This window comes from Tribolium castaneum, chromosome 9 (genome assembly GCF_031307605.1).
Source record: "Tribolium castaneum strain GA2 chromosome 9, icTriCast1.1, whole genome shotgun sequence".
NCBI classification, from domain to species: domain Eukaryota; kingdom Metazoa; phylum Arthropoda; class Insecta; order Coleoptera; family Tenebrionidae; genus Tribolium; species Tribolium castaneum.
In genome coordinates, this window is record NC_087402.1 from 1713639 (window position 1) to 1739059 (window position 25421).

The 25421-nt window shown below is 39.2% G+C and overlaps 9 protein-coding genes across 16 annotated transcripts in view; 4 read left to right on the plus strand and 5 right to left on the minus strand.

The window, feature by feature from the left end:
* The first annotated feature begins 175 nt into the window (after positions 1-175).
* Positions 176-1405, plus strand: LOC656259 (serine hydrolase-like protein). The gene is made up of 2 exons (XM_962800.5): positions 176-394; positions 448-1405. The coding sequence occupies exons 1-2, from the start codon at positions 346-348 to the stop codon at positions 1293-1295; spliced, it is 897 nt and encodes a 298-aa protein (XP_967893.2). The 5' UTR covers positions 176-345; the 3' UTR covers positions 1296-1405.
* Positions 1290-4388, minus strand: LOC100141922 (protein arginine N-methyltransferase 9). The gene is made up of 3 exons (XM_001810289.4): positions 4252-4388; positions 2340-4201; positions 1290-1853 (listed from the first exon to the last, which is right to left on the minus strand). Coding segments are annotated over exons 1-3 (2184 nt in total). The 5' UTR covers positions 4253-4388; the 3' UTR covers positions 1290-1532.
* Positions 4389-4392: 4 nt separating this feature from the next.
* On the plus strand, positions 4393-7797 carry Alg7 (Alg7 dolichyl-phosphate N-acetylglucosaminephosphotransferase). Its single transcript, XM_962957.4, has 4 exons — positions 4393-4577; positions 4624-4738; positions 4784-5229; positions 7200-7797. The coding sequence occupies exons 1-4, from the start codon at positions 4393-4395 to the stop codon at positions 7684-7686; spliced, it is 1233 nt and encodes a 410-aa protein (XP_968050.1). The 3' UTR covers positions 7687-7797.
* Mgat3 (beta-1,4-mannosyl-glycoprotein 4-beta-N-acetylglucosaminyltransferase) lies at positions 5616-7171 on the minus strand. Its single transcript, XM_008193555.3, has one exon. It carries the CDS (start codon positions 6979-6981, stop codon positions 5764-5766), a length of 1218 nt encoding a protein of 405 aa, XP_008191777.1. The 5' UTR covers positions 6982-7171; the 3' UTR covers positions 5616-5763.
* A 138-nt stretch (positions 7798-7935) lies between the features above and the next one.
* Rsph1 (Radial spoke head protein 1) lies at positions 7936-9458 on the plus strand. Its single transcript, XM_963034.4, has 5 exons — positions 7936-8182; positions 8230-8395; positions 8573-8767; positions 8818-9036; positions 9163-9458. The coding sequence occupies exons 1-5, from the start codon at positions 8108-8110 to the stop codon at positions 9429-9431; spliced, it is 924 nt and encodes a 307-aa protein (XP_968127.1). The 5' UTR covers positions 7936-8107; the 3' UTR covers positions 9432-9458.
* LOC656593 (uncharacterized protein) lies at positions 9428-15196 on the minus strand. 3 transcript variants are annotated; one of them, XM_008193554.2, is made up of 4 exons: positions 15038-15196; positions 14637-14983; positions 14207-14530; positions 9428-9640 (listed from the first exon to the last, which is right to left on the minus strand). In XM_008193554.2, exons 1-4 carry the CDS (start codon positions 15079-15081, stop codon positions 9507-9509), a joined length of 849 nt encoding a protein of 282 aa, XP_008191776.1. In that variant the 5' UTR covers positions 15082-15196; the 3' UTR covers positions 9428-9506. The 3 variants fall into 3 exon arrangements, with proteins under 3 accessions (XP_008191776.1, XP_968207.1, XP_008191775.1); XM_963114.3 differs by having other exon boundaries at positions 14601-14983; XM_008193553.2 differs by having other exon boundaries at positions 14598-14983.
* A 183-nt stretch (positions 15197-15379) lies between these two features.
* LOC656678 (uncharacterized protein) lies at positions 15380-16424 on the plus strand. Its single transcript, XM_963187.4, has 3 exons — positions 15380-15548; positions 15595-15727; positions 15773-16424. The coding sequence occupies exons 1-3, from the start codon at positions 15472-15474 to the stop codon at positions 16244-16246; spliced, it is 684 nt and encodes a 227-aa protein (XP_968280.1). The 5' UTR covers positions 15380-15471; the 3' UTR covers positions 16247-16424.
* LOC656756 (uncharacterized protein) lies at positions 16255-19006 on the minus strand. Of its 5 annotated transcripts, XM_015979127.2 has the most exons (9): positions 18849-19005; positions 18507-18740; positions 18318-18463; positions 17848-18254; positions 17626-17801; positions 17241-17406; positions 16891-17193; positions 16614-16844; positions 16255-16568 (listed from the first exon to the last, which is right to left on the minus strand). In XM_015979127.2, exons 2-9 carry the CDS (start codon positions 18731-18733, stop codon positions 16434-16436), a joined length of 1791 nt encoding a protein of 596 aa, XP_015834613.2. In that variant the 5' UTR covers positions 18734-18740; positions 18849-19005; the 3' UTR covers positions 16255-16433. The 5 variants fall into 5 exon arrangements, with proteins under 5 accessions (XP_015834613.2, XP_015834612.2, XP_015834609.2 ...); XM_015979126.2 differs by having other exon boundaries at positions 17247-17406; positions 17848-18463; positions 18849-19006; XM_015979123.2 differs by having other exon boundaries at positions 17848-18463.
* Positions 19007-20283: 1277 nt separating this feature from the next.
* LOC656845 (nubbin) overlaps positions 20284-25421 on the minus strand; it is a 47371-nt gene continuing 42233 nt past the window's right edge. Inside the window, exons 5-9 of one of the 2 annotated variants that reach the window (XM_064358784.1) lie at positions 25058-25173; positions 23156-23389; positions 23042-23101; positions 22577-22883; positions 20284-22469 (exon numbers count right to left, since the gene is read on the minus strand). In XM_064358784.1, coding sequence (XP_064214854.1) covers positions 21916-22469; positions 22577-22883; positions 23042-23101; positions 23156-23389; positions 25058-25173 — 1271 coding nt within the window. In that variant the 3' untranslated portion in view covers positions 20284-21915. The remainder of the gene's footprint in view (positions 22470-22576; positions 22884-23041; positions 23102-23155; positions 23390-25057; positions 25174-25421) is intronic. The other variant, XM_064358785.1, reaches the window with a different exon arrangement.

Consider the following 25421-nt stretch of genomic DNA (forward strand, 5'->3'; position numbering starts at 1 on the left):
CTCCGCCGACAAAAACCCCAAGCCGGGCGCCCAATTCAAAACTCCAAAACATTATCACTCTTATCAGCATAACATAATAACAACTTATGATTCATTATCACACGTAATGAGCCCACAATGACTTAACATTTTTTTTGCCCAAAATCTGTTATCAAAAATGAGACGCTTTATTGCTGTTTTATTGTAATGATCTGGAGACGTGACGCAAGAGCAAACCTTGTAACTTGTACCTGTGATAAAACAATAATAAATAAGCAAAATTAGTTATTAGAACAATATTAAAAAATCGTGTTACGAATAACCGGGTGCCACATCCACACAAGTAATTGATAAGTGATAACCATAATGAACACTGAAGAAATCACAATAACGGTACCTTGGGGCCACCTGGCAGGTAAATAACCCCACACCACTAATATAATCACAACTGAGGTTATGTCACCGTAGCCAAAATATGGGGCAACAAAAACGACCCTCTCGTGCTCGTTTTCCACGGAATCATGGACAACGCGGGCTCATTTGACCGCCTAATTCCGCTCCTCCCCAAATCATTTTGCTACATTTGCTTCGACTTGCCCGGTCACGGAAAATCGAGCCATTTCCCCCCGTTTTTCCCAGCCTACACCCTTAATAACGTCCTAGTTTACAAAATAATAGTCCAGTATTTCAAAAAAGAAAAGTACACGATTTTGGGGCACAGCTACGGGGGCCAGATCGCCTTTTTATTCGCCCAACTGTACCCCGAATATGTGGAAAAGCTGATAATGCTCGACACTATCCACTTGTTCCCCGTCCATGCGGGCCAATTCCGGCAAAACCTCAGGGACAAGATGGACTTTTGCATCGAATTGGACCAGAAAATTAAAACTGGGACCCGTCCAACGTACACTTACGCCGAAGCCTTACAGAAACTGCAGGACCAAAGGGCCAACGGCTACATCAGTCGTGAGGCGGCCGAGGCGCTGCTCCAAAGGGCGATTGAGAGGACCGACGACGGGAAATACGCCTTTACGGTCGACCAGAGGATGAAACAGTTTATAAACCCGATCCACGATTTTCGGTACATTCTCGAAACGTTGAAAAAGTTTCCGGTCACGTGCCCCGTTTTGATGGTTTTGGGGCGCGACTCAGAGTTGCAGCAAATGTACATGAAAGGGGTCACAAACTTCTTTAAAAAGTATAGAAACATACGGATAACTTATGTGGATGGGCACCACGATGTGCATAATAATAGCCCCGAAATTGTGGCTCCGCACGTGTCCAAGTTTTTGGTGGTGAAAAAAGCGAAATTGTAATGTTGGGTAAAGTTTAATTAATTCTAGGGGCATTTATACACAATAAAGACTGTGATAGTCTCTTAGTAAACATGACAATTGATGGTTTTAATAAATTATGCAAATTTTTACATTTTCTTTTACCCTGAGACCTGTTTAAACAATTCAAGTACAAAATATTACAATTAGTGTCGCAAAGTGCGAAACAAATTAACACACCTAATAGTAAACATCACAGTTTTCGAATACATTACACAATTAATCACAATACAGTTTTAAAAATCCCTCGAGTCTCATTATGTGGATCATTACTTTTTCACCGGCTTTGACTACTTTGGGTTTATCGATGAGGAGGGTGCAGGACCTGTCGTAATGGGTGCTGGTCAAAGTGTTGAACACGTTACTTGGATCAGCAGTGAACTGGATATCAAACCAGTAGAGAATTCCATTGCAGGAGCCACTCTTGATTATATCCGCTTCCATGTGGAAGTCATACCTGTACAAATCGCTGATGTCGAAAGTGACAACAGATGAGTGCTTCTTGTGTTCAAGCGTCTCAAGGTTGGGATGTTCGTTGCCCTAAAAATATTAATTGTCAACACTATCTCAACTCTTCAAGGATAAAAAGTTCATGAATTTATGTTCGAAGCAAAAATTTTTTTCTGTTTTATTCGTCTTCTATTACTAATAATATATTTTCGGTTTACTTTCATAAAAACCATTGTGGTGGAATTGACTAACCCGTTACCATGACAACTCATATAAAAGTTAATGCCAAGAGTACCCAATTTCCACCATAATGGTTTTTATGAAAGTGAACCGAAGTACTTATTGTAACTTTTGAATTCCGAGAAATGCTCAATATTGGAAATTGGAACCAATATTTTTGGTTTAATCTTAAAATTGTCGTAACAATACCAACCATATTTTTTTAACTCCTCAACAGTAACTTTCCAGAAAAATATTAAAGTAATATAGCCCGCACATTAACCCAGTTTAATTTTTTTATTAATCTTGGCCGTATAATTATTAAAAAAATATACAAATTAAATTTTATTTCCTTACCGAGTAGGCGTTGATTAGATCGGCAATCTTGAAATTGAGCGCCTTCTTGTCATCGACTTTATTACAAAGGGTCAAATAATCCGAGCTGATGAGTTGTGCGTGTAGAAAAACCTTCTGCGGCAAATAGGCACAAGTTAGCTTAGCTTCCATTTCAAGCGAATACTCGGGCCTGCTCCAGGACCCGTCCGGTTTGACCAACTCGTAGAAAACTAAATGGGGCGGCTCCAAAAACACCAAATAATCCTCAACGGCCCGATAGTAAATAAAAATAAATCTTTGAACCGGCAACTCGTTCAGATTCACGATATGATTGAACAAAGTCAAGTCGCTCTCATCGTTGTAGACATGATAGACCGTCGCCCCTTTTTTCGCCATCAAAAACCCAAACAAGGGAAAAACATTGAAATCTATAATCCTGAGATCGCAATGTTCGTAACTATCAGCAGCCTTGATCACACTCTGGACTAGTTTAGTGTCGTTAAGAAACGATATTACTTCTCTACTGACTTCAAAGCATTTTTCACACGTGTTTTCGTGGTTCAAAACATCGAAATGTATCTGGCCCTCGACAATGCGCGGTTTCAGCCGGAGAGTGTCACCCGCGGCGACTTCGATCGGGTGGTCCAGGTGGACAATGGCCTGCTCCCAGCACTTGGTGTTTGAGGGAATGAACGGGTTTGTCGTAATCGTGATTTCTGCGTCTAGCCGGAGATCAAACCAAACGGCCAATGCGTGAATTGTGCCCTTTTCGGAACAAACCAACTCAATTTCGCCGATGCAGTCGCTATCAGGTGTTAATAAATCGTTCAATTGCGCCTTATTGTAGAATTTAACTTCGAGGAACGCCTTAGTATCCGACAAAAACTTGACCGGTTTTTTGGTCAAGTACTCGGCGTCATACGGCTCGGGATCGACCTCAACCAGGCAAATGTTCTCAAGCTTGAGCTCCTTCAGAGACTCGGTGTAGCGGAACTTCCGGGTGAGTTCCCGACTCTCGAAGGCGGTGACATAGAGCTTGGCACTTGCCGGAATGATTCTGAACTTTTTATCAACGAAGTATTCAAGTGCGTGGTGAATGGTCTTGAGACAGTCTTCCCCAAAAACCCCCGCGTCAAAAATCTCCGTTACTATCAAATTACAGGGCGCTGGGCGCGTTGTAATCGTGTTAGAGTTACCGTTAACTAGGCGAATATTGAAATTACGTTTTTTGACCAAAGTATCGGTTAAATCGTACAAGATTTTGTTCTCTTCAATACTAGTGACTCGAACGTCTTTGCGATACGTTGCCGCAATTAGGGTCAAAATGCCGCAACCGCACCCGATATCATACACGTCCTTAAACCCCGCATCAATGGCCCGATGAATGGCATCTCGGAAAAATTCGTTCCGCTTCCGGTCATTTAACATGCGGAAGTGCCAGCGCGGTATCAAATGCCAGATCACGTGCAGGTAGTTTTTCTCAGCCGGGAGGTAACCCAGACTTGCCGCCTTCTGCAAGTAATGTCTAGCTACGGTGTACTCCCCTTGGGCGAAAAAGTAGACCCCGAAGGCGTTCAACAGAATGGCATTGGCCGGGAAACTGTTGAGCATCGTGAGGTAACACTTGAGGATCTCGTTTTCGACCTCGGGACTTGGCTCAATCACGTTGTTACTGAGACTCATCACGAGCTTGGTTAGAGTGATTTGCTCGACGAGGGGCATGTCGTGCGGGGTGCGCAAGTTCTCGACGTAGCTGTTGTAGTGCTGGATAGCCCCGATTTTGTTACCGTTGGCGAGCTCTTGCCGCGCCTTCGAGAGATAGTACTCGGGCCGGACCATAATCCGGATTTCCCCAATGCGGGGCACACGCTCATCCATATCCACTGTCATACAATAAAAATCAATCCAATGACTTAAAACTAGCAAAACTTACTCGTAAAATCACACAAATCGGGCAAATAACGTGCAGGAGCTTCTTACACCGTTTTTTGTTGAGGGTAAAAAACACTTTCGGAGGGATTTAAACCAACGTCAGTTTGACTGATGACAGCTGTTAACCTAACAATTTTGAAAAATGGCGGTTTATGTGGACGTGACCCTTGACAGAAATTGGAAAATGTTGTTCCCGTTAATTGTTAGCGCCTTCATGTCCACGGTAGCGTACATAATAACCGTGCGCCTGATCCCCAAACTGAGGGACATGTTCATCAAAGCCAACCTTTTCGGCATAGATATGAGCAAAACTACGAGTGAAAAAGTGTAGGTTATGTCGCTTACACCGCTCGGAAACTCATAATTTTTGCAGGCCTGAGTCGCTGGGGGTTGTGACAGGATGTACCTTTTTGATAACCATGTTCTTGTTCATTCCTGTACCGTTTGGTAGCAGTTTATTTGACGATGAGAGTTTTCCTCACGATGAGGTAAAGTCGCTGAGACACGTGTCTGGGGTTAATTTTAGCTTTCAGTTCGTCGAGTTGATAGCAGCCTTGTTGTCGATTTGTTGTATGTTGCTGCTGGGGTTTGCTGACGATGTGCTGGACCTCAGGTGGAGGCACAAGTTGTTGTTGCCAACAATAGCGTCGCTGCCGCTTTTGATGGTCTATTATGTTAACTATAATTCGACGGTGATCATAGTTCCGAAGCCGTTAAGGGAGATTTTCGGCTTCTCGGTCAAAGTGGGGATTTTTTATTACATTTACATGGGGATGTTGGCTGTGTTTTGTACGAACGCTATTAACATATTAGCTGGGATTAATGGACTTGAAGTGGGGCAAAGTGTGATTATTGCCATGTCCATAGCAATATTTAACGTGGTTGAGCTGTCGGGGAGCCTCTGGAAGGCACACCAGTTCAGTCTGTACTTTATGTTGCCGTATATAGGGACCACCTTAGCTCTGCTCAAACATAATTGGTAAGTTTAGGGCATTAGGCTATAAAATAGTTGCTTTCTACAACAATATCCTGATCTCACTCGTCAGATTTTTAACCCTTCATTAGGTCCAAAAAACAAAGAAATATTTTTTTCAATTTTTTGTCCTTCTAAATTATGAATATTAATAAGCTCTGTTTTCTATTTGAATTATTAAATACCGCAGTAAATGCCTATACCTGGCAGAGGCTAAGGAGTCATCCCTTAGTATTAAATTATCAAAAAATATTCAAGGGAAGCGTTGTGGGCAGAAATGAATAGTTTTAAAAGTTCACAAAAAATTTTGTGAAACTTTCTATTAAAACCAGACAGCAGTCCTAACTTAAATTAATTTGCTTTAATTGTTTGGGGTTTAGTAAAAAATCGCAAAATTTCGTTCGTTTATTAGCTGATAAAAAGTCGTTACTAGTGATATAGTATGGGCAAAGGTATTTACAAGTTATCACAGCTTAATATTAGGAGTTTCCGCAGCTCATGGCAGGAATCTGATTGGAGGCCGTGACGATTCTTCAGTCTTCATCCTTCGTAATAATCTATTTTAGAATAAATATTTGTGAGGAGAAAATCATAAGCCCAGCTATTTTCAGATACGTAAAAGGGTGCGAAATAGTTGTCGCGATAGCGGTGCGTTCTCAGAAGTTCAGTCTTGCCGTCTATATAAAGCCCATTTTCTATTACGTCTTCCAGAAACGCATTGTCGATTTTCTTCTGTGCGATTTTCTCTAAATTAATGCCAGTTTGGGGTTTGCTTGATAAAAATTCGATTATTTGTGCTACATCATTGCAATACTCGCAGAACCAGCCGCCGAAATGGTTCAAATCTCCTAAGATAATCCCCTTGTTTAAAGGACTGGAGGTTGAATGAAGCGACCCGAATTTGTTGTTAAAATTTGCGCGTAAAAATGAGACAGAACATGCACCTCCTGTGATTATAGTCTTGCCGGGATGGAGCCAAAAAAATCCAAACACGGACCAGCGCATACGGAAACGGACCGGCTCCGGCCACTTGTCGTAATATTTCAAAAAAATTATTGCGTATTTATTAGGTACCTCATTTCGTTCGCTGGTTAAAATCACGTCATCGTCCCGCAAATTCCTAACTAAACGTAGTGCGTATTTTATGTTTTTCGCCTTAAGGTAGAGGATTTTTTCATGGTAGTTTTTCACGAAATTGTTGTTTAGTTTCCGTTCCAAAAAATCCGACTCCTCGTCTTCGTACAAAATAAACAAATCGACTATATCACCTAGTTCGTTGATTCGTATTTCGGTCATAATTTCACTAAATTTGTCTACTGCAAAAGCGTAAATAATTCTCCGCTCGAAGCTCCTGGGTCCTATGATCTTGATGGGTGTTCTGTGGGTCAGGAAGGCCCTCCATATGACTTCCGGTTGCCCACAGTCCTTGCCATGCCATCCAGGAAGGCAGGCACACTGCCAGTTGAACTCCTTTGAACGTTTCATTGAAACCAAGTCTGTGCCGTTCGTGTAACACAGACTTGAATTAAAATCGATAAACTTCGTGTGGGTGTTAATGCTCCTTAAAAAAATCCTACTGCTTGAGGTGTGATATGTACGTTTTGGTTGTTCTTCATCGGGGGACCTTATAAACGAGATTTTTTCACTTTTAATATCACTGTCAACTCTTAGGTAAAAGTACGACATTATTAACAGTATCTGTGTCAAGAGCAATACCCATACGGATAATCTCTTGCAACTCCTGTAGATTTTATGCATTTAAAACTGCACATAACCCCACTTTGTCAAATTTGTTGAAATTGTTTGTGGAGTCGATTTGTTGTGTTTTAACGCTCATAATTGTGTCATTGACCACTTTTTTGCCCTATTCCGGAATTAATTGAAGAAATTGGACCACCGCCCATTTGAATTTTGATAATTAATCGACTGTCAAGATTCAGGTTGGCCACTCTAACGGGACGAAATTTAAATTTCAGGTACCCATCAAGGGTTTTCGTCGGAGACACTTTTTGCTACTTTTCGGGGATGACCTTCGCCGTGGTGGGGATTTTGGGTCACTTCAGTAAAACCACGCTTTTGTTTTTCATCCCTCAAGTGTTTAATTTCTTGTATTCATTCCCACAGCTGATTCACTTGATCCCGTGCCCCAGGCACCGACTGCCAAAGTTTAACTCAAAAATTGACAAATTAGAAATAAGTACGACAAAGTTTCGTTATGCAGATTTGAACGTTGTGGGCAAATTTACAATAAACTTGTTCCGAGTTTTCAGATTAATTCAGTGGCACGAAAAAGAAGATTATGTCATTACTAATAATTTAACTTTGATTAATTTGGTCTTGTTGTACTTGGGGCCGCTCCACGAGGCCAAGCTGACACTGGTCTTGTTGGGGATACAGGTGGTGTGCAGCCTATTGGCGTTTGTTATTAGGTATCCGCTAGCGTGGATATTTTACGATGTGTAGAAAAAACCAAATATTGTAAATAGGTCATTTTTACCAAGACTGCTTTACATGTTTCTTGTTATGCAGATTTTATTGAATAAACATTTGTTGAAAAAATCGCAGTTTTTGTCCCTCCAATTATACAGCGAGACTAAACCCGTAAAAAATCGCACGTTTTTGCTCATTTGTGCTAATTGGCTCGACGCGACAATACATCGGTTAATAATTAGAGTTTTTTAATCAAACCCGAAAGTTCACTGCACTGAGATAAGCAAAGTGCACCGTGATTTACGCCCGGCAAATATTTGTTGTGTAATGAAAATTAATTTTAACGTTATGTTATTATAAATGATGCACCGGACTTGGCACAAAAATAATAAATCGGCTTAATTAATTCCAATCTAGAGATCGTTGTGTCAGCGTCATTAATAAAGCTGAAAAAATGTCAACGGATGAAGACGAAGAAGATGTAAAACCTGAAGACGCCGGGGAGGGGCCTGAACCTTACCCTTATGGAGTACTTCCCCCATTTAATTAATCTTGGTGATTAAGGCTGTTTTTTAGAAATATGAGGGTGGGAGGGACGATCAATTGGACCGACACGGCTTTGGAAGGGCTGTTTTGCCAAATGGGGATATTTACGAGGGGCACTACTCGCACGGGAAACGGCACGGCAGGGGGCTGTATGTGCTCAAGAATGGGGCCAGATATGACGGCGAGTGGAAAAAGGGTAATTTGTTACGATTTTTTTGTAAAAAATTACGTTTATTGATTATAATCACACAGAATTCTAATTTCTCTATAAGAGTACATGTGATAAAAATTATTTTGTGCAACAAATCTATTGTTTTTTCTCCTGTGCACTTCGCCAGGTTTTCGCATTCATTTAGGTTTTGTAAAAAACTAGGGCTAAAATACGGGACTGGGATGTTTATTTACCCCGACGGTAGCAAGTACGTCGGTGAGTGGAAACGCGACTTGAAACAGGGCAAAGGAACCTATTATTATGTTAACGGGGATACTTATGAGGGCAGTTGGTACAAAGGATTTCGGCACGGCTACGGCACCTACATATATAAATCACTCAACGTAATTCACACCGGTAAAAGGTTTCTAGCGGCCAAAGTCTCCCAAATTAATTGGCCTTATTAGGGAATTGGAAGGACGGCCGAATGGAAGGGCCAGGAATAATCGATTACGGGTGCTACAAATACCACGGAAAGTTCGAAAAAAACCTCCCGAAAGGCCCCGGTTGTTTCGTTTTCGATAACAATAAGTTCATGCAGCATGGATTTTACGTGAATTTGAGAAACCCGGCATTTGATTACGTTGGCGCTGATAAACTCGCTCTTGAAGATACGAATTTAGAAAGTAAGGGAATATCGGACTAATAAAATTTTATTAGATGCGTCAAAAGCGAGCCGCTTTTAGTGCAGCGCGCTTGGAAATTAGACTCGATTCTCGCGATAAGACAATTTTAAATTATGTTACATGTAGGTCCAGAATATCGGGGTAATCCCAGGGGAATTGTTCCGTTGTGGAGAGCAAGATCTGTGAGTCTGTACAACGCCGAACTTCTACCACCGGAACCTCTCGACTTGCCAATCGTTGACTCGCAAGAGAGTCTTATCGATATTATCGGTTATTTGCAGCGGTTTGACCAAGACGGTGTGGGAGGGAAGGCCGAAGAAGAGGAGCAACACTTGCCGTCACCCGTAACCGAAAAAGGAGACGCCACGGAAGAAATGCCAATCCCCATAAATTGACTCAATAAATTCGCTTTATTATATTTACATTGAAAAAATTACTTAAGAATAAATACCCAACCGCTTACTTCGCATTCACCTTCCATTCCCCGACGTCAGCATCGCTATTAAAGTGGCCTTTTCCTTTTCCTTCTTCTTAACGATATCAATACATCTATTCCTCCACGTACTTTTCCGTAATTTAATCGGCCTGCTACCTACATATCGCCCTGGAAAAAAGCGAAACTTTTTAACTTTCATTGACAAAATTTCATTTAGTAATCAAGTTTCGATTGAATTTTATTAAATTTGAATCGAATCTGGAACAAAAAGAAACGCCCGAGGGAATTTTTAAGAGATGCGCCACATGCTTCAGTTTGGAGCGTCGGGACGCCAAGCGTCATTTCCTTTTCATGTGCCGAGACGTGAACGCTCCACATAACGCAACAGGTGAGTTGCCCACTGGCCCACTTATTAAAATTTCTTAAAGAAAATTTAATTGAACTTAAATAAATTTTCGTTGAATCGATAAAAGAATTTTATTTTGTCAATTACTGGCATCTTTTAATTGTTATTTTTGCATGCTTGTGTGAGTCAACAACGAAATGTCATTCCACTTTTTGCAATAGTTGTTACAACACTGATAACAATTCATCGCCAAATTAGATTTTTTCAAAACATTTTACCAGATCAAAGTCGCGATGTTAATTATTTTTAATTAGTCACATTTTTGAGATTACTTCGAAAAATGCACAAATGTTTGATGGAAAATTTCAGTTCATAGTTTAACGAAACAATTATGTTGGCTCAGTAACTTGGCACAAATATGTTTCAATATAAAATTTCCGGTTCATCGTCCAATCCCTTAGAAAAAAAAAAAACATAAAAACGTCTAGACCTGATTAAGTCATAGTGCGGTACTTGTGTTGCAATTACTCAACTGAAAAAACCTTTTTGTTGCTGTGACGATAATTATGAAACGCCATCGAAAATGAAATATTTAATGAACACATAAATGGTCGAAAATTTTTGCAACAAATTCAAACACTGTTAAAACATAAACACGATCTTTGAAACTCAAAGAAACACGCTCAAAGCAATTAAAGTTTCTTCTTGCTTTGTTCTAACACTCATTTATTATTAATCCTCCCTTTCAATTAAAAGGTTTAACTCGCTATACAGTTGAAATAAATACGTAAAAACTGAAAAGCCTCTTAATTAAATGCGTATAAAATTGGTGGATGCGCCAGCGACGTAATGATCAATTTTATCATAATTTTTACTTAATTAAAACTGGCGTTAATGCCAAATTAGCTATTCTCTTTAACGTCATAACAATAGTTATTTTGTTCTTCGGCGCAACCTCCGAGATGCCCTTTGAACTCAAAAAATGAGTCAGTTAATATTAGCCTTATGACTGTATTTTTGCGATACAAGTTTATTTTTAGTCCATGCAATAAACAATTACTAGTAAGTACTTGTACTACAGACAGAAAAATAATTACAACTCGATTAGCTTGAACAATGTTGTACTAATTAGGATTCCCCCGCGTTTTCGAAAACTAAGCCGAGCGAAAGAAATCAACTTCAAGATGAAGTAATTATTCTCGGTGGTTTACTGTTATTTGCTCCTTCGAAGTCGTCAGCATAGGTAAATTTATTCTTAATCTGATCGGCTAACTAACAGCGGAAGCTTCGCTGTTTATTTCTAATTTGCGGATTTGTTTACTTGAAAAATGGGTCATTTGCGACTTTGATAAAGACAATAATTTAGCTATTTTTAGTGCGGTTGTCTGCGAGAATTGTTGTTAAAAACTCGGGGATAACCGAGAACAAGGAAATACGATGATCTCTGATCGATGATCGCCATCCCGTGCGTCACTTTTTCGGAATTCAAAGCTATTTAATCACGAGAGAGACAATCTGATTGCCCCGTGTCACCTTGTTTTTTAATAATCAATTTATATTTCGTTATCTGCGTTTAAATGCCATTTAGAAGACAACCTTCACACTGTTACCAACACGCATGGTTTACTTGTTTACGAAAATTTTGAGGTTTCAAGGTGGCGGAACCTCCCTCGGATAAACAACAGATAACGAAAAATGGGCACTTTTTCAAAGTGGGGCTCCGTTATGTAACATCACAAGCATCGATTGAGATAATGCTATCGATTCGTGCATTTAACATGAAAGGACCGTGGAACTTTATTACATTTTCCCCGAATGAAATTTATTTTATTCCAACGCGTGCGTAATTGCATCACCGGAAATGTTTCGGGTAAAAAATTTAACATTCCATGACAAAGATGAGTAAATTTCCCTGTTCTCCACTGACAAGAAATTTTTAAATAGATCAAATTGAGAATATTTTTTTTACCATTTTTAAGTAAATTGTTTTGCCTTTGCGAAGCGAATTTTACGTACGAGACGCGTTTTCGGAAACCATGCGTTATTTTTATATATGACAATAAGAAAATGCAGGTCACCGCGCATTTATGAAATCAACAGCGTACCAAAATATCTTAAGGAAAAGTTCAAGACTTGCAGTTCATCGTCCAAAATCCAAAAGAACCAGTTACACACTTAACAAACACATAAAATTATATCTAACGTTTGAGATGAAAATACTACTTGTCATAAGCGCGATAAAATTGTGTTAGTTTGGCAAAAATTTGTAAAAATCCAATTATCCTTTGGCCGCAGCTGAATTTTTAAATGACAGATTGTTGGAAAACAGGTCAGGCCTTCACCTTGTGAAATTTGCATTTAAAAATGAGGACGAAATTTTGTAATCACTTTATAGGGGAAATTAAGAATTTTTCTAAGGCGCCAGACGAGCATTAAATACAAAATAAGATTAAAATTTGCGTCACAAGTTATTTGTTGTCTCTTCGGGCAGCTAATTGAATAAAATATTTTCAAACACGCGAAATATCAGTGTTAAGTTAATTGATTACATGAAAACAAAAATGAGCAACTTTCGCGGAATAAAAAATACTACAGAAAACGTATTCTATTTTAGGACATTCGCTCTAAAAATACTAACTGCCGCGATAAATAAAAGTTCATCGTTGATTCGCTGAAGAATTTATTTTTCACTCTTAATTCACGTGTATGTTAACAGATTGCCATCTAGCGTGACCAATCCTATATTATTTTTTAAAAGATATAAATGTGGGAAGGATTGTTTACTGGAGTCATTTAATTAGAGAGCGCTTTGCGAATTAGTTGCAACTTGACGGCAAGTGATCTCAATTTTTCCAATACTCTGTCTAATTGTTTCCACAAAATTGCAGACAATGTACAAGCTGTTGGACGTTTTCCTCATCGTCTGCCTGTGTCAGACGTGTCTTTCTGCGCCCTATCAGGACCTCGCCGGCTCTCGCAACCACCTCCAGCAAGAGATGAAGAAGTTCAGCAACCGTGAAACGAAAAAAGACATCTTCATATCGCGCGGATGGGGTGCTGGTGGCATGCCTTTCAGCGTGTTATACATGAATCCGACGTTTTCTTCGCCGAAAGCTCCCGCAACGGTGGAAACGAACAACTTCCGGCCGCATCTCAGCTCCACGTCAAAAAGCCAACGGAAAAGTTTGCCGCAAGTGAGGACTTCGATGCGACAAAAAACTATGAACAGGTCACCGCATTCTGTCATTCCGCAGCTCTTTGTCTCGTACGGATGGGGGCCCTTAGGGAAATAGTTCGCTTTTTGTGATTTTGAGTTTAATTGCCGTTTGCCCGACTGAAATACCCTGCGTGATTTACTTATCTAGATTTTAGTTGCAAAGTTATTTATTATTTTTTATATGTGACCACTTCGATGTGAATAGAAATATCAAAGGTAAATAAAAAGAAAACCCACACAAATATTAAATTCAATTAATGGTAAACCCACACAGTACGTTTCTTTTCTTACGTAAGAACGAAAAATTATTCATTTTTTTGCACGGTTGCACGGAATACTAATTCAATTATTTCGTATTATCAAGAATAGAAGCTTCAGGCACTCCATTTAATATCAGTTGAATATTTCTTAATTAATTTTCAGGTCAAGTGTTCGAAATCAGTGGAAAAATACGATTGGATATGCGTTTGGAAAAAGTTCAGTTTGCCTAATAAATAAAGTGAACTGACCTTACTAAGAACATGATGTAACGAGGCAACAAATCTGCCTTTGTAACAGGATATGATTTGAGTAATAAGATTTACAAAAATAAATTGGAAAAACAATATTTTGTACACACTTATTATGATGTATTGCATTTATCTGTAGCAAGTATTCGTTTTATTATAAACAATTAATGGATTAGACGAAAAACAAGGCATTCAAGGAGATAATAAGAAAACAAATAAAAAATTACACATACAGATCAATTAAAAACAAACTTTAAATAAATACGACAAAAAATAATCCAAGACAAAATAAAATATATTTGTACACATTTTTGGAAGAACGAGGATTTTTTTAATGGTACTTCATTGATTGTGAGACAGTATTTTTTTTTTTAATAAATTATTAATGTTGCGTTCCGAGCTCATTACGAAGATTAAATTGAATTTTTCAAAATGTGATAGCCAATTGAGATTAGTATTTGAAATGGATAATTTTCTATTATTAACTTGTTAGACTCAAATTATTATTGAAAAAAAAAATAGTAAACTCTCCGCAGAAATCTGTGTCATAAAAACAAGAAAGTTTCCCTTGTTTTTTCTGAAATTATAATTTCTTAAATTATGTATAATTTTGCGAAAAAATTCCCTCGAACGTTTGATGTTCGTGAAAATGAGGCACTTACCGTTCATTTCTTTCATGGCTTTGGTGAAATCAGCTGGATCACTAAAACTGATAAATCCGTATCCCTTGCTCTTATTAGTGCGCTTATCTCTGATAACTTTAGCGCGATTAAAAGAGGGATATTTGTTAAAAGTCCTAGTTAGGAGTTCGTCAGTTACATCATTCCCCAAGTCGCCACAAAAAATTCGGAAATCATCGTCTGGCCAATCGTTCATTGAGAGATCTTCCCAAGTTTGCCCCCCAGCCACACGCATCAATTTCCGGTTTTTGTTCCCCTTTTTTCTGTAATCGTCGTAGCCGAAGGCTTGCAAAGCGCTCGCTTTCCCTGGAACCGAAAACCAGATCCTTATTAGTAAACACTTCTCAAATAGCGTATCACGCTCCGGATACACTACCTTGGGAAATAGCCAATTCTGCACTAACTTTCTCACCCTTCAATCTTTTTAACTTCTTCTCAACCTCCGTCTGCAGTGCAATAAAGTCAACTTGTTGCTGGTTGGCGGTGCTGGAGGCTGCAGCAGCCGCAGCTGCGGCAGCTTGCCCTTGGGCGATGGCAGCGGCTTGGGCGGCTTTGGTCGCACTTGTGTACAGGGTAGGCTTGGCCGAGACCACCGCAGGCTGCGAGCTGTACACGTCGAAATTGGCCTTCTTCTTCACCTGGTGAGGAATAAGAAGTGGAGGAGTGGGAGGTGGAGGGATGTTTCCAAAGTTGGGGAGTCCATAGGCGCTCGAATACGAGTTACTCATTAATGTTTGGCCCGAAATTTCCGCCTCAAAGCTGGGAAATGATATTTTAGGTTAGGGTGCTCCAAACTGATTCCAGTCAATTTACCGGCTCATTTCGTCTTCCATTTGGCGAAATTTGTTCGAATTCATCGTGCCCTACTCACTTTTGGCACCTAATCGATTAATTACTTAATTTATTGGCTTTCTAAACCAAACGTTTTGTAAACACCTTTCTGGAAAATGGACAACTGTTGCGAATCACAAGCCCGTGAAAGTCCACCAGATGCGAAGCAATCAAATTAAATGTCGGTGAAGACCATATTTAAGCAATGCAAACTGATTTTTTTCACCCCCTTTATATCATGCAATTTTCTTTATTTTTGCAGGAGATTAAGCCTTTCGATAGAGCCTTCGACAGCCTGTTCGTAGTTACCAGAATTAAGCAAAACAGGATTTGACGAAGACCTGCCAACCCAACTGATCATAACCCAAGATTTTGCTGTCAGTTAATCACTTTTAATAATTAATTACCGCAAAGCTATGACTTTGTATCATTTTGGAAACTGTGTGGCGTTAATTTACGTCCCCTACTACCTCACTTACAAATATTCAGGACTGTGAGTTTCAGAGATTAAATTTTCATTAATAAAATTTGGGTTTAAGGTCGGAATATGGGGCCTTTTGGAAGTGTATCCAAGCCGGTTGTATCTACATGTTCACACAGCTTGCGAAAATGTTAATTTTGGCTACGTTTTTCCCCGATAATGTGTCAGACTTAGGGAGTGATGTTCTAGGGGTGGGACAAAAACTCAAATAATTTTTGGTACAGTATTTATTTTAGGAGTTTCTGAAGTCTACGGTTGATTTGGCCGATTTGGTGGGTTTGTACGTCGTCCTTGCTGGGATTCCTGGAAAAGGGCACAGTAAAGTATTAACAGCGGGTATAGGCTGGGCCACTGCTGAAGTAATTTTGTCAAGGGCTTTGCTCCTCTGGGTGGGGGCCCGAGGAGCCGAGTTCGACTGGAAATACATCCAGAAATGTCTCGAATCAAACGTATCATTGGTTCAACACATTTCCACCGCGACTTTAATCTGGTTGTGGTCACGACACGACTTGAGGAGCAATTTCAAACCAGTGGTTACGGCTCTGTTAGTGTTTTCTTCGTACAAGCCACTTTTGTTAGACTTGTTGTTAAAGTTTTTGTTAGCAGGGCCTTGGGTTGGCCTCTTTGTTAAAGCCACAGTCACGCTGATTGTTGGGGCTTTTACTTTGACAATTTACGCGGGGTTAGCTCAAGTTATTGGTATTTTTTAAAGTCGGTGTACATTTATCATACAAATTTATTTCTAGACAAACGTATTTAAATTCACAAAACGAAATCACATGAAAATGTTAATACTTTAGTTACCATTTACATGTACATTTTCAAAGATTAATAAACTGAATAAGGGTGTAACTATAACAAAATAAAAATAAATGCTACAAAAACAAATTTCGTTGATTAAGAAGTATTACAGTTTGGTGGCCTATCAAGATCGTCGTCGGAACCGTCAGAATTCGCAACGCTCTCCGATCCTGAGGAGTTCGAGTCTGAATAAAGCTGCAGAAAATCTCTAATGTTAAGCATATTAGACGCCTGAAACGAAAAGTAACGATCAGATTTTTTCACCAAATTATTTACCCTTAGTCTAGTGGTGTTCCTGAGATGTCGCCACAGAATCCACAACATCCGATTTTCGTTAAATTCCGTTCCTTCATGACCTAGTTTCATTTTTAAATTATCTTTTATTGTGTCACTCAAACCTTCCATTTTTGGTTCCACTTCACAGGACGGAACCCAAACTTTAACGTCCCAATCCAAACCACTCGTACAAATAAAAGGTAATTGGGGGTGAGGCTCCAAACAATTAACCTAAACCAACGTTAAAAAAAACTCAAAATTTAATACCACAACTTACAACTCCATTATCATCGGCAAGTAACCACTGCACTAGCGCTTCACTATTCCGCTCCCAGAAATAAATGTGGCCACAATCTGACCCACTCACTACAAATTCCGACTTGGGCCCGAAAAAGTTAACACCTTTAATCGTGGCTCCGTTTTTGTGACCCTGGTACTGATGGATAAATTTCCCAGGTTCGGTGTCGTTAACATCGAAGAGAAAAACATCGGATTCGCTGTACGATGCCAGGATTTCAGATCCGTTGTGGTTGTATACAGCACAAGTGACGTGATAATTCCTATGATTCTTTGCTTTAGCCTGTAATTAATTTATTTTTAACTGTGGGTTTATTTACGTAAGTTCACCTTTACAAAAGGCGTGTACGTCGCAGCAGGCTTGTTACTTTTTCTTTGGTCGTAAACTCTAACAATTGAATCTCTACCACTAACGCAAAACTCGTGCGACTTTAGCGGGTGGCCGTGGATACTGTATAAAGCTATTGTCTTTGAATCCTCTTTTACTGTAACTACTCTGTAAACAAATTGCAAAAAATAACAATTAAGGATCCAACTCCCTTTCTTTTGTTTCTATAAACCTATTGGACACAACTTTGAATGAAATATACAAATTAATTATTATTATTGAAAACACCATTAAGAACGTAGTAGTTACCAAATAAATTGTGTTATTTTTTGAACTATTGAAATGTGTCCGAAAGGTGCACAGAAATGGAAAAAAATGAAAGCATACTTGGTGCTTTTGGGGTCTCTGACATCATGGTTGAGAACCGCCCCATCCTCGCCTGCGCTTAAAATAATGTGTGGTTGTTCTGGAAGCACGATGAGCTTATGACAGGGCCCCTTATGCGACCCCAAAAGCCTGGCGTTACGTACGCCTTCCTCCTTATTCACTTGTGCCAGCCGTACCTTAAAAACGCCTTAAACCGACTGTAAAGTTTTTGCTCAAAATTACCTGTCCATCTCTGGCGCACGTCGCGATATGTAAATCCCCATAAAGATGCAAGAATTTGCTTTGAAAGACGTTGGCCCTGTGCTTCGTTTTGTACTTCAGCAAGGTTTTACCCAACTTCCAGTCCCAAACCACCACTTTCAGGTCATCGGCCCCACTGGCCAAGAGCGTACCATCGGGGTGAAAATTCAAGCTATTTACACAACCTGCATGCTCCTCTAACTTATACATTAACTCTAAGCGCTGTACACAATGTAGGGAGCCGTAGCACCGCCTTTGAAACAGCTCGCGACTTTGCAACTTTGCACTGTAACCTAACTGTCTTTGATCAACTTCCTTGAGAACGAACCACTTGTGCTTGGGCTTCTCTTTTTTGAAAAGCGGGTGGTTTTCGAAATCGACTTCAGCATCTGTATCAAGGATAACAGTGGAGTCATCATCACTGCTGTCACTGAACAAATGAGAGTCTTCACCTGACGTGTCCTCTTCTTCCTCCTCCTCCACCTCCTCAGGCTCGTCGTAATCCTCCCAGTCGTTATCGTCATGGTCTTCCCAGTCGTTGTCTTCATTCTCCTGGTGTTCTTCCTCTTCTTCCCCCATGGGATCGTCCCTATCGCCACTACAAAACCCACTTAGAACGCAAATGACAAGTGGTTTCCTACCTTTCTTCCTCAAAATTCTCGCGACTGTTCCGGTAATTGCGGTTTCGGGAGTTGGGGGTGGAGTTGAACCTCACGGGGGGCTCTGGAGGGTTGTCTGCCTCCCCAGCACTAGTGCTAGCAGTGTTGCTAGAGCTCGACTCTTCGCTGGTTTTGAACCGTTTGGCATTTTCCTTCGATTTGTCCTCATCGTTTGACTTGTTCTTGTTGTCTTTCTCCTTATCATCCATATTTATTCTAAAAATATATAACGGAGACGTAGTTTCCCAACACTTGACACGGGCACACTTACGAGGGACGATTTCTCAACGCGATTATTTTACCCACATTTGGACGATTACTCACCTAGTAAATGTCGCAGTTTTGTGGGAAATTAAATACAGATGGGTTGTTTTTCATTAAATAAAAAGTAACAGAGCTGTCAAATTCGGCACAAAAACAAAAATCAAAGTAATGCCAATGCAAGGAAAAAATAAAACAGGTGACATAACGTTACGGGCTTGGTGACATAACAAAGTCCCCAAGCAGGATGAGTTTATTCAAAAGCTGAAATTTTAAACTGCATACATTTCGTAAATATAAAGTCAAAATTACGAATATTTAAGTGAAGTATTTATTAATTTATTATCAGTATTATCATATCACTTACAAACATATTTTCACAAGTTTTTTAAATGAAATAATCATTGCTACAAACGAATAACTGATGGTTAATGTTACAAATACATATTTACTTGCAAATGTGCAAAAATTGTACATAAAATCAAGTATTAAATGGCTTAACTTTTCCCAATTTAAAAATCAAAAATGGGAGGCAACCAAATATACAAGGTACCTTTGTGCACGTTTGCCTAGCTTACCTTCTAGCATGAACATGACCATTACAGTTCAATATATTTTTTTTAATTAAGCCTTGTATTCAAGTGCTAATTGTATTTACTGCAATAATTCACCTGAAACGCTAATACTTTCAGTTCAAACGTCGGCAAATTAGCTCAAGAAAACATTTTCTTCCACTTTTTTCCAATTTAATTCTTTAATATTTCACCAGATTCATAAGTTGATCTTCAATTTTAACGTCCTAACTGGATTCGCAGTGGCCATGATTTTTAACAATGTTTTTCGGGACTTTACTAAACAAACTCAGTTAAGTAATATTACAGTTACCAACGAATATTTCGCCATTTTATGTAAAAAATATTTGGAGCAATACCTAAGCAAAATAGTAACGTAATGACTAGTTAGTAATTAATGATAAAAGTAAATATTTGATACAATTTTCTATTCATACGATTTACGTACATTCTTCACTTTAAAAAAATTATAACTTTCAGACAAATTTCCTCTTTTTATCCTCCTTACGAAAAATTGTATACCTACTTTATAGTGCATTTTAGGTAAATGTTAGATTATTTATTATTATTAGTCATCAGTTCACCGCTTATCAAGTTATAGTCATCACTGAGATATTTTTAAGAAAATGATCTTTGAAAAATACAGGTGATTCAAACTTTCGAATAGTGATAAAAGAAATTCAGCTAAGCATAAAACTAAATTCAGATTTTTTCCAAGCAACTTTATTTTAATTATTTGTTTAATAGTGCAAGGTCTGCCATTTCCGCTAATTACATTCAAATTCAAATTCTGCATAAAAAATATCAACTTTTTCCGAACAATAAAAATACTTGAACGGATTTGAAATTTAAATTTGTTTAGTTATTATTTAATAAGTAAAAGTTACTCGTGTTTGATTTATGTGGTTTAAAGAATGAAACGCTGATACGAATCCTTTTCTTTAATGAAAATAATGTACATGTTATTGCCTAGACCACCATAGTATATTACACGTCAGAATAGGGTCTTATACACTTTCGATATTGTTTCACTAAGTTATTACAAATTTGTTGAAATTGAATTTATATTAGAGCACACGCGCACAAATAATATAAATTCAACCAATGCAGCCTCTCTGTCTCGTGCACTTTGGTTGTTATCACTGGCTGCATTCTCTAGGAGACATTTATGCTAAGTACACACATATACCTACTGGATCTAAGCCTATGGAATGTTATAAATATTCAAACATAATGCCACTGAATCATCAAATACTGTAGATTTTAAGTTCATAACATTTCTGTTTAAATTTCTGCGAATAAATGCTAAAATTTACACATTGATATGACGTAGATTGTTCGAAAATGTCCACAGGCGTTAAAATGACTGTACAGTAAACTACGTCTTGTACGATATGTGCAATTATGTAAAAAAAGTCTGTGGACATTTTGCCGGGTTTTCATCGCTATACACTTATTTCCACAAGTACGACAAACGAATATAATAATAATAATATAACAAAGTTCGATTTTTACACAAGGACGTGATTGCGGTTGCTTGTGCAAAAATCAAGGTTTTTGGAATATGTTAAGTATGATAACACGTTCACCTGAGACTTGGTAACATATTCCAAAAACATCGAAGTAAATATATGTGTGCAAAATAATTACAAAACGTGAACCCTATTCGCAAAAATGCTTCAACAATGTCAGGTCTAAAAACAAAAGTGGGTATGTCAGTCTAATGTTTGTAGAAAATAAAAATAAACACACAATTGTAGAAACAATTACCAACGTAATATCAACAATTTCAATTGTAGGAACTTTTCAACATTTCTAGATTGGTCCTCACTCATCAAAAGAACCACTAAATTCGATTATATACATTGACATACATAAAGAGTAGATTAATAAAATTCATATACACTAAATACTAAACAAAGAGCTAGTCTAGATACTTGTATATTTACCGTATAACATATATCTATCTACAACAATTGTACACAACCGCCGGGTGACATCCATTCGAATATATAATTATGAGACCCTGCTTAACAATGGATGTCAACCGCCAGGTCCAACAGTAATATCTATTATCGTATCCTCCATTCACCCAAGACATGAATCCGCCGGTCTGGTGACTTGACTGAGTGGAAAAATAATAAGTGATCTCCTATGTACATGCTTAAGCAAATAGCAATAATAAACAATCTATACATTAAAATATAAAACGAAGACGATAACTAGCTACCCCTAGACATAAGTATTTTTGGCATAAATAAATGAAACAGTCAAAGACGTTAATTCCGTGGTGTTTAATAAACTAACCTACTCATAGGAACTCGTTATCCAACTGGAAGACTGTTAGTATGTGATGACGACACTGGTGCTCGAACTAACCAATACAATAAATAATCACTACGTTCAAAATGTGGCATGCATGATAATGATTTCTGACCGAGATCCAAAAGTTTCGTATAAAAAACCGGAAATCTTCAATTGGAAATGTTCCTTAAAAGTCTGCAATTGCACGACACCCATCACTCCATGTAGTGGTCGGCGAAGAAGTTAACGTGGGGTCATTCCTGCTTGACCATCACGTTGGGGTTGAAGTTGTTGTGGGCGCTGGTGGTGACCAGCGACAGGGGGCTGTTGGCCAGCGAGTTGGCGATGGCGAACATGGCCCCGTTGGGGTTGCCGGCGCTGCAGGGCGAGCCCATCGCCGCCGCCGGCGGGTTTATCCGCTTCTCCTTCTGCCGCCGGTTGCAGAACCACACGCGCACCACCTCCTTCTCCATGCAGAGGCCGTCCGCCAGCATGGAGATCTCCTCGCTGGTGGGCTTCGGGTTCTGCACGAACGCCTTCTCCAGCGCCACGCGGACACTGGTCTCGATTGACGTCCGCTTCTTGCGCCGCCTCCCGATCGTCTCGGGGGTGGTCATGGGGTTGCTCAAGGCGCCAGGGTTTGTTAAAGTACTGTCAGCGTCTTCGAGCCACTTTTGCAAAAGCGGTTTCAACTTGCACATGTTTTTAAAACTTAAGTTCAAGGCTTCGAACCGCGATATCGTCGTCTGGGAGAAGTCGTTGCCGTAGAGTTTGCCCATGGCGAGGCCGACGTCGCCCTGGGTGAAGCCTGGAACAATAAAACACAACATTAACTATGAAAAGAATAAACATATTGACAAAAAAACAATAATGCAGAATGAAAAACAGAAAAAAAAAGTGGAAACAGTTCTTTACCTAGTTTGATTCGCCTCTGTTTGAACGTTTTGGCGAACTGTTCGAGCTCCTCCAGGTCGGTGGTTTCCTCCGGCGAGGGTTCGAGTAGCCTGGAGGGCGTTTTTAAATGCTGGGGGGTCAACCCCCCCGAACTGGGGGTGCTGGGAGTGAGTAGACTGGCCGGTATGTGCGAATTATTCGGTGGCGTGGTTTGCGTTTGTGGCAATTGCGTGTTGGATGGGATACTCGTGTTATGCTGATTGGAATTTTGTTGTTGAGCCTTTTGGAGTTGTTGCAGTTGTTGGGCCGCTTGAGCGATTTGTTGGACCTTAAAGAAAAACACTCATGATGAAATCCATAGATCATTCGAGGGAATCATGCAAACAGCACATTAGAAAACGAGTTGTGTAATTACAGTCGTTACGAATAAAATTATATAAACGAACGTGTCAAAAAAAACACGAAATTCATGCGACATTCACACACCTGCATCGAATGCGGTGGTCTCGAAGACAGACCGGATCGGGGGAATCCTTGCAGAAACCCCTTTTGCAACAAGAAAATTAATCGATCTTGAATTTTTTTGTTGTTTAAACTGACCTGGTTTTGTAAAAAAAATTGCGCTTGTGGGTTTCCGCTGGCCTGCTGGAGCATCGCGAGTTGTTGGAGTTGTTGGAGGCCTTGCGGACTTTGAAAAGCCTGCAGACTTCCCAACACCCCCAAGTGGTAGCTGAAGCCGCCGAGGGCCGCCAAAGCAGCGTTCACCCCGGGACTCGAACTCGTCACCTGCGAGCTGGGGGAGGACGCCCGAGGCTGCTCGGACTCGCTAGTCACCTGCAAAAATTACGCAAAAATTGGACGGGCTTTACCTAACTAATTACAACAATCTTTAAATCTTCAAGGGTCCAGTGATGTCCATGATGATAATCATTAATCTCGTAAATAAAATGCAGATACCATATTTTGTTTAAAAATATCTTCGACATCTCCCGATCTGCCAGATTATAAACTTAACAAATGATTTATATATTAAAAGATACAGTAAACAGTTTAAAAAAATATGTTTATTTCTGAAATCTGATAAATATATTACATCTTGATAAATATGCGACGGTACGCAAAATATTCTCGCTTAGAAGTATCAATTAGCGTTCCACCTTATATTTTTGCGAACGCTGGAAATACGGGTGAAGATACGAAAAAAGTGTACGAAACAAAGTTGTAGAGAATTAAATTTTCTATATAAAAAAGTCCGCGGCACCGTATTTCTATCTTCAACGGTTTAGGTATAAATTAACTTTCCAATACTTGACCACCGATAAAATGACGCAAATCCGTCGCTTAAACAACTTTGGGGCCTAAATGGTTGGACATAGAGGCATGGTCTTGCAGACATTTTTGTAGGAAATTTAATTCTCTACAACTTTCTTTCTAACAATTTTTTTGCATCTACAACCGTAGCCGCAGCGTTTTGAAAATTATGGGACAGGGTGCGAATTGGTAAAAGTTTGATTTTTTTAAATATAGTTTACGATAAAATTCTTGCATTATGTTTATGTCCTACTATTGAAAATTTCATGCTCTATCAGCCTGTATTTTTTTCATTCGCCTTGTACTAACCGTTATTTAATTACAACTATTTTTATATGATTATTGCTCTGAAAACTTAAGCGGTAATAGAACAACTGCGCCTCTGGCGACATTAGCGGAACTATCAAGGACGGGAACGCTTTATTTGTACGTTGTTTCATCCTAACCTTTAGACATCCGTAGTAAAAATACAAAAAACGATAGATTTTGTCACAGGGACTCAAAGTTTTCGTCATTGAGAGTCTACTATAGATTAATTATAAGTAAAATAATTCTCATAAGAAAAAAATATTTCATCAATAATGCAAGGAAATAAACTTAAATTACAATCCAATTAGTGTTGTTTTAAAATTTTTATCAAATTTTAATCAAAGGTCATAATTTTATTGTGCGATATATTCGGTCGTAGGTGTTAATTTGTGAATAAAAATCGTCAAATAATAAAGGCACGTGCTAATAAGCACGTCTGTGGGGCTTAATAATTTGTGAAATGAAGACATTAGGTCCAAAATTAGTGCAAGTCCAGGTAAGCTTCGGGTAATTATTACGGGTAATTTAACAGGTAATTACATTCATCCCAAATAAGCCCAGCGAAAAATTAGCGGTTGTGCATTTTAATGCATTCCGAAAATTATGCAGGTTCGAGTCGTGAAGCTTAAAACACACACAAATGGAATCAAATTCGCTTGTTGAGGGTGAGGTCCCTGAAGAATTTAAACATTTAACTTTTTGAAGGGTGTTATCCGTCTGGGAGCGTCCGCCTCAGATTTATATATATCTCGAACAAATGTTTAGAAAAAGCGCAGTTTACTAAACAACCCAAGGGAAGAATCGTCAATTATGAGTGTAGTTTGTTTCCGTGTCAATATTTAAAGCAAACTTTAATATTCGTCGGTGTTATTGGCGACTTACCAGGTTTAGGGCGCCGCCCCTGTCTGAGTCCATCGAGTTGTCGTCATTGTGCTCACCTGGGCGCTCGCTGGTGAAGCTGTGCTCGTCCCCGCTGATGTCGCCGTTGGCGTCGCCGTCTGAAAGCAGCATTTGAATGAGCGATTGCTTGCAATTAAGTGCGCTGATAACATTGATGCAAATTCTTAGGCGATTAATTTCAATATTTCGCCGGAGCATTGTTACGAAACGAAAATAAAACTGCGTGGCCGATAATCGGCGATAAAAGCTTCATGTGGAGCAATTTTCCAATACATCAGGACGGCGCTGTTAAGTCCTGCATACACCATGATAAGGTGAATAACGCTTCGATAAGCGTGGGGGCACT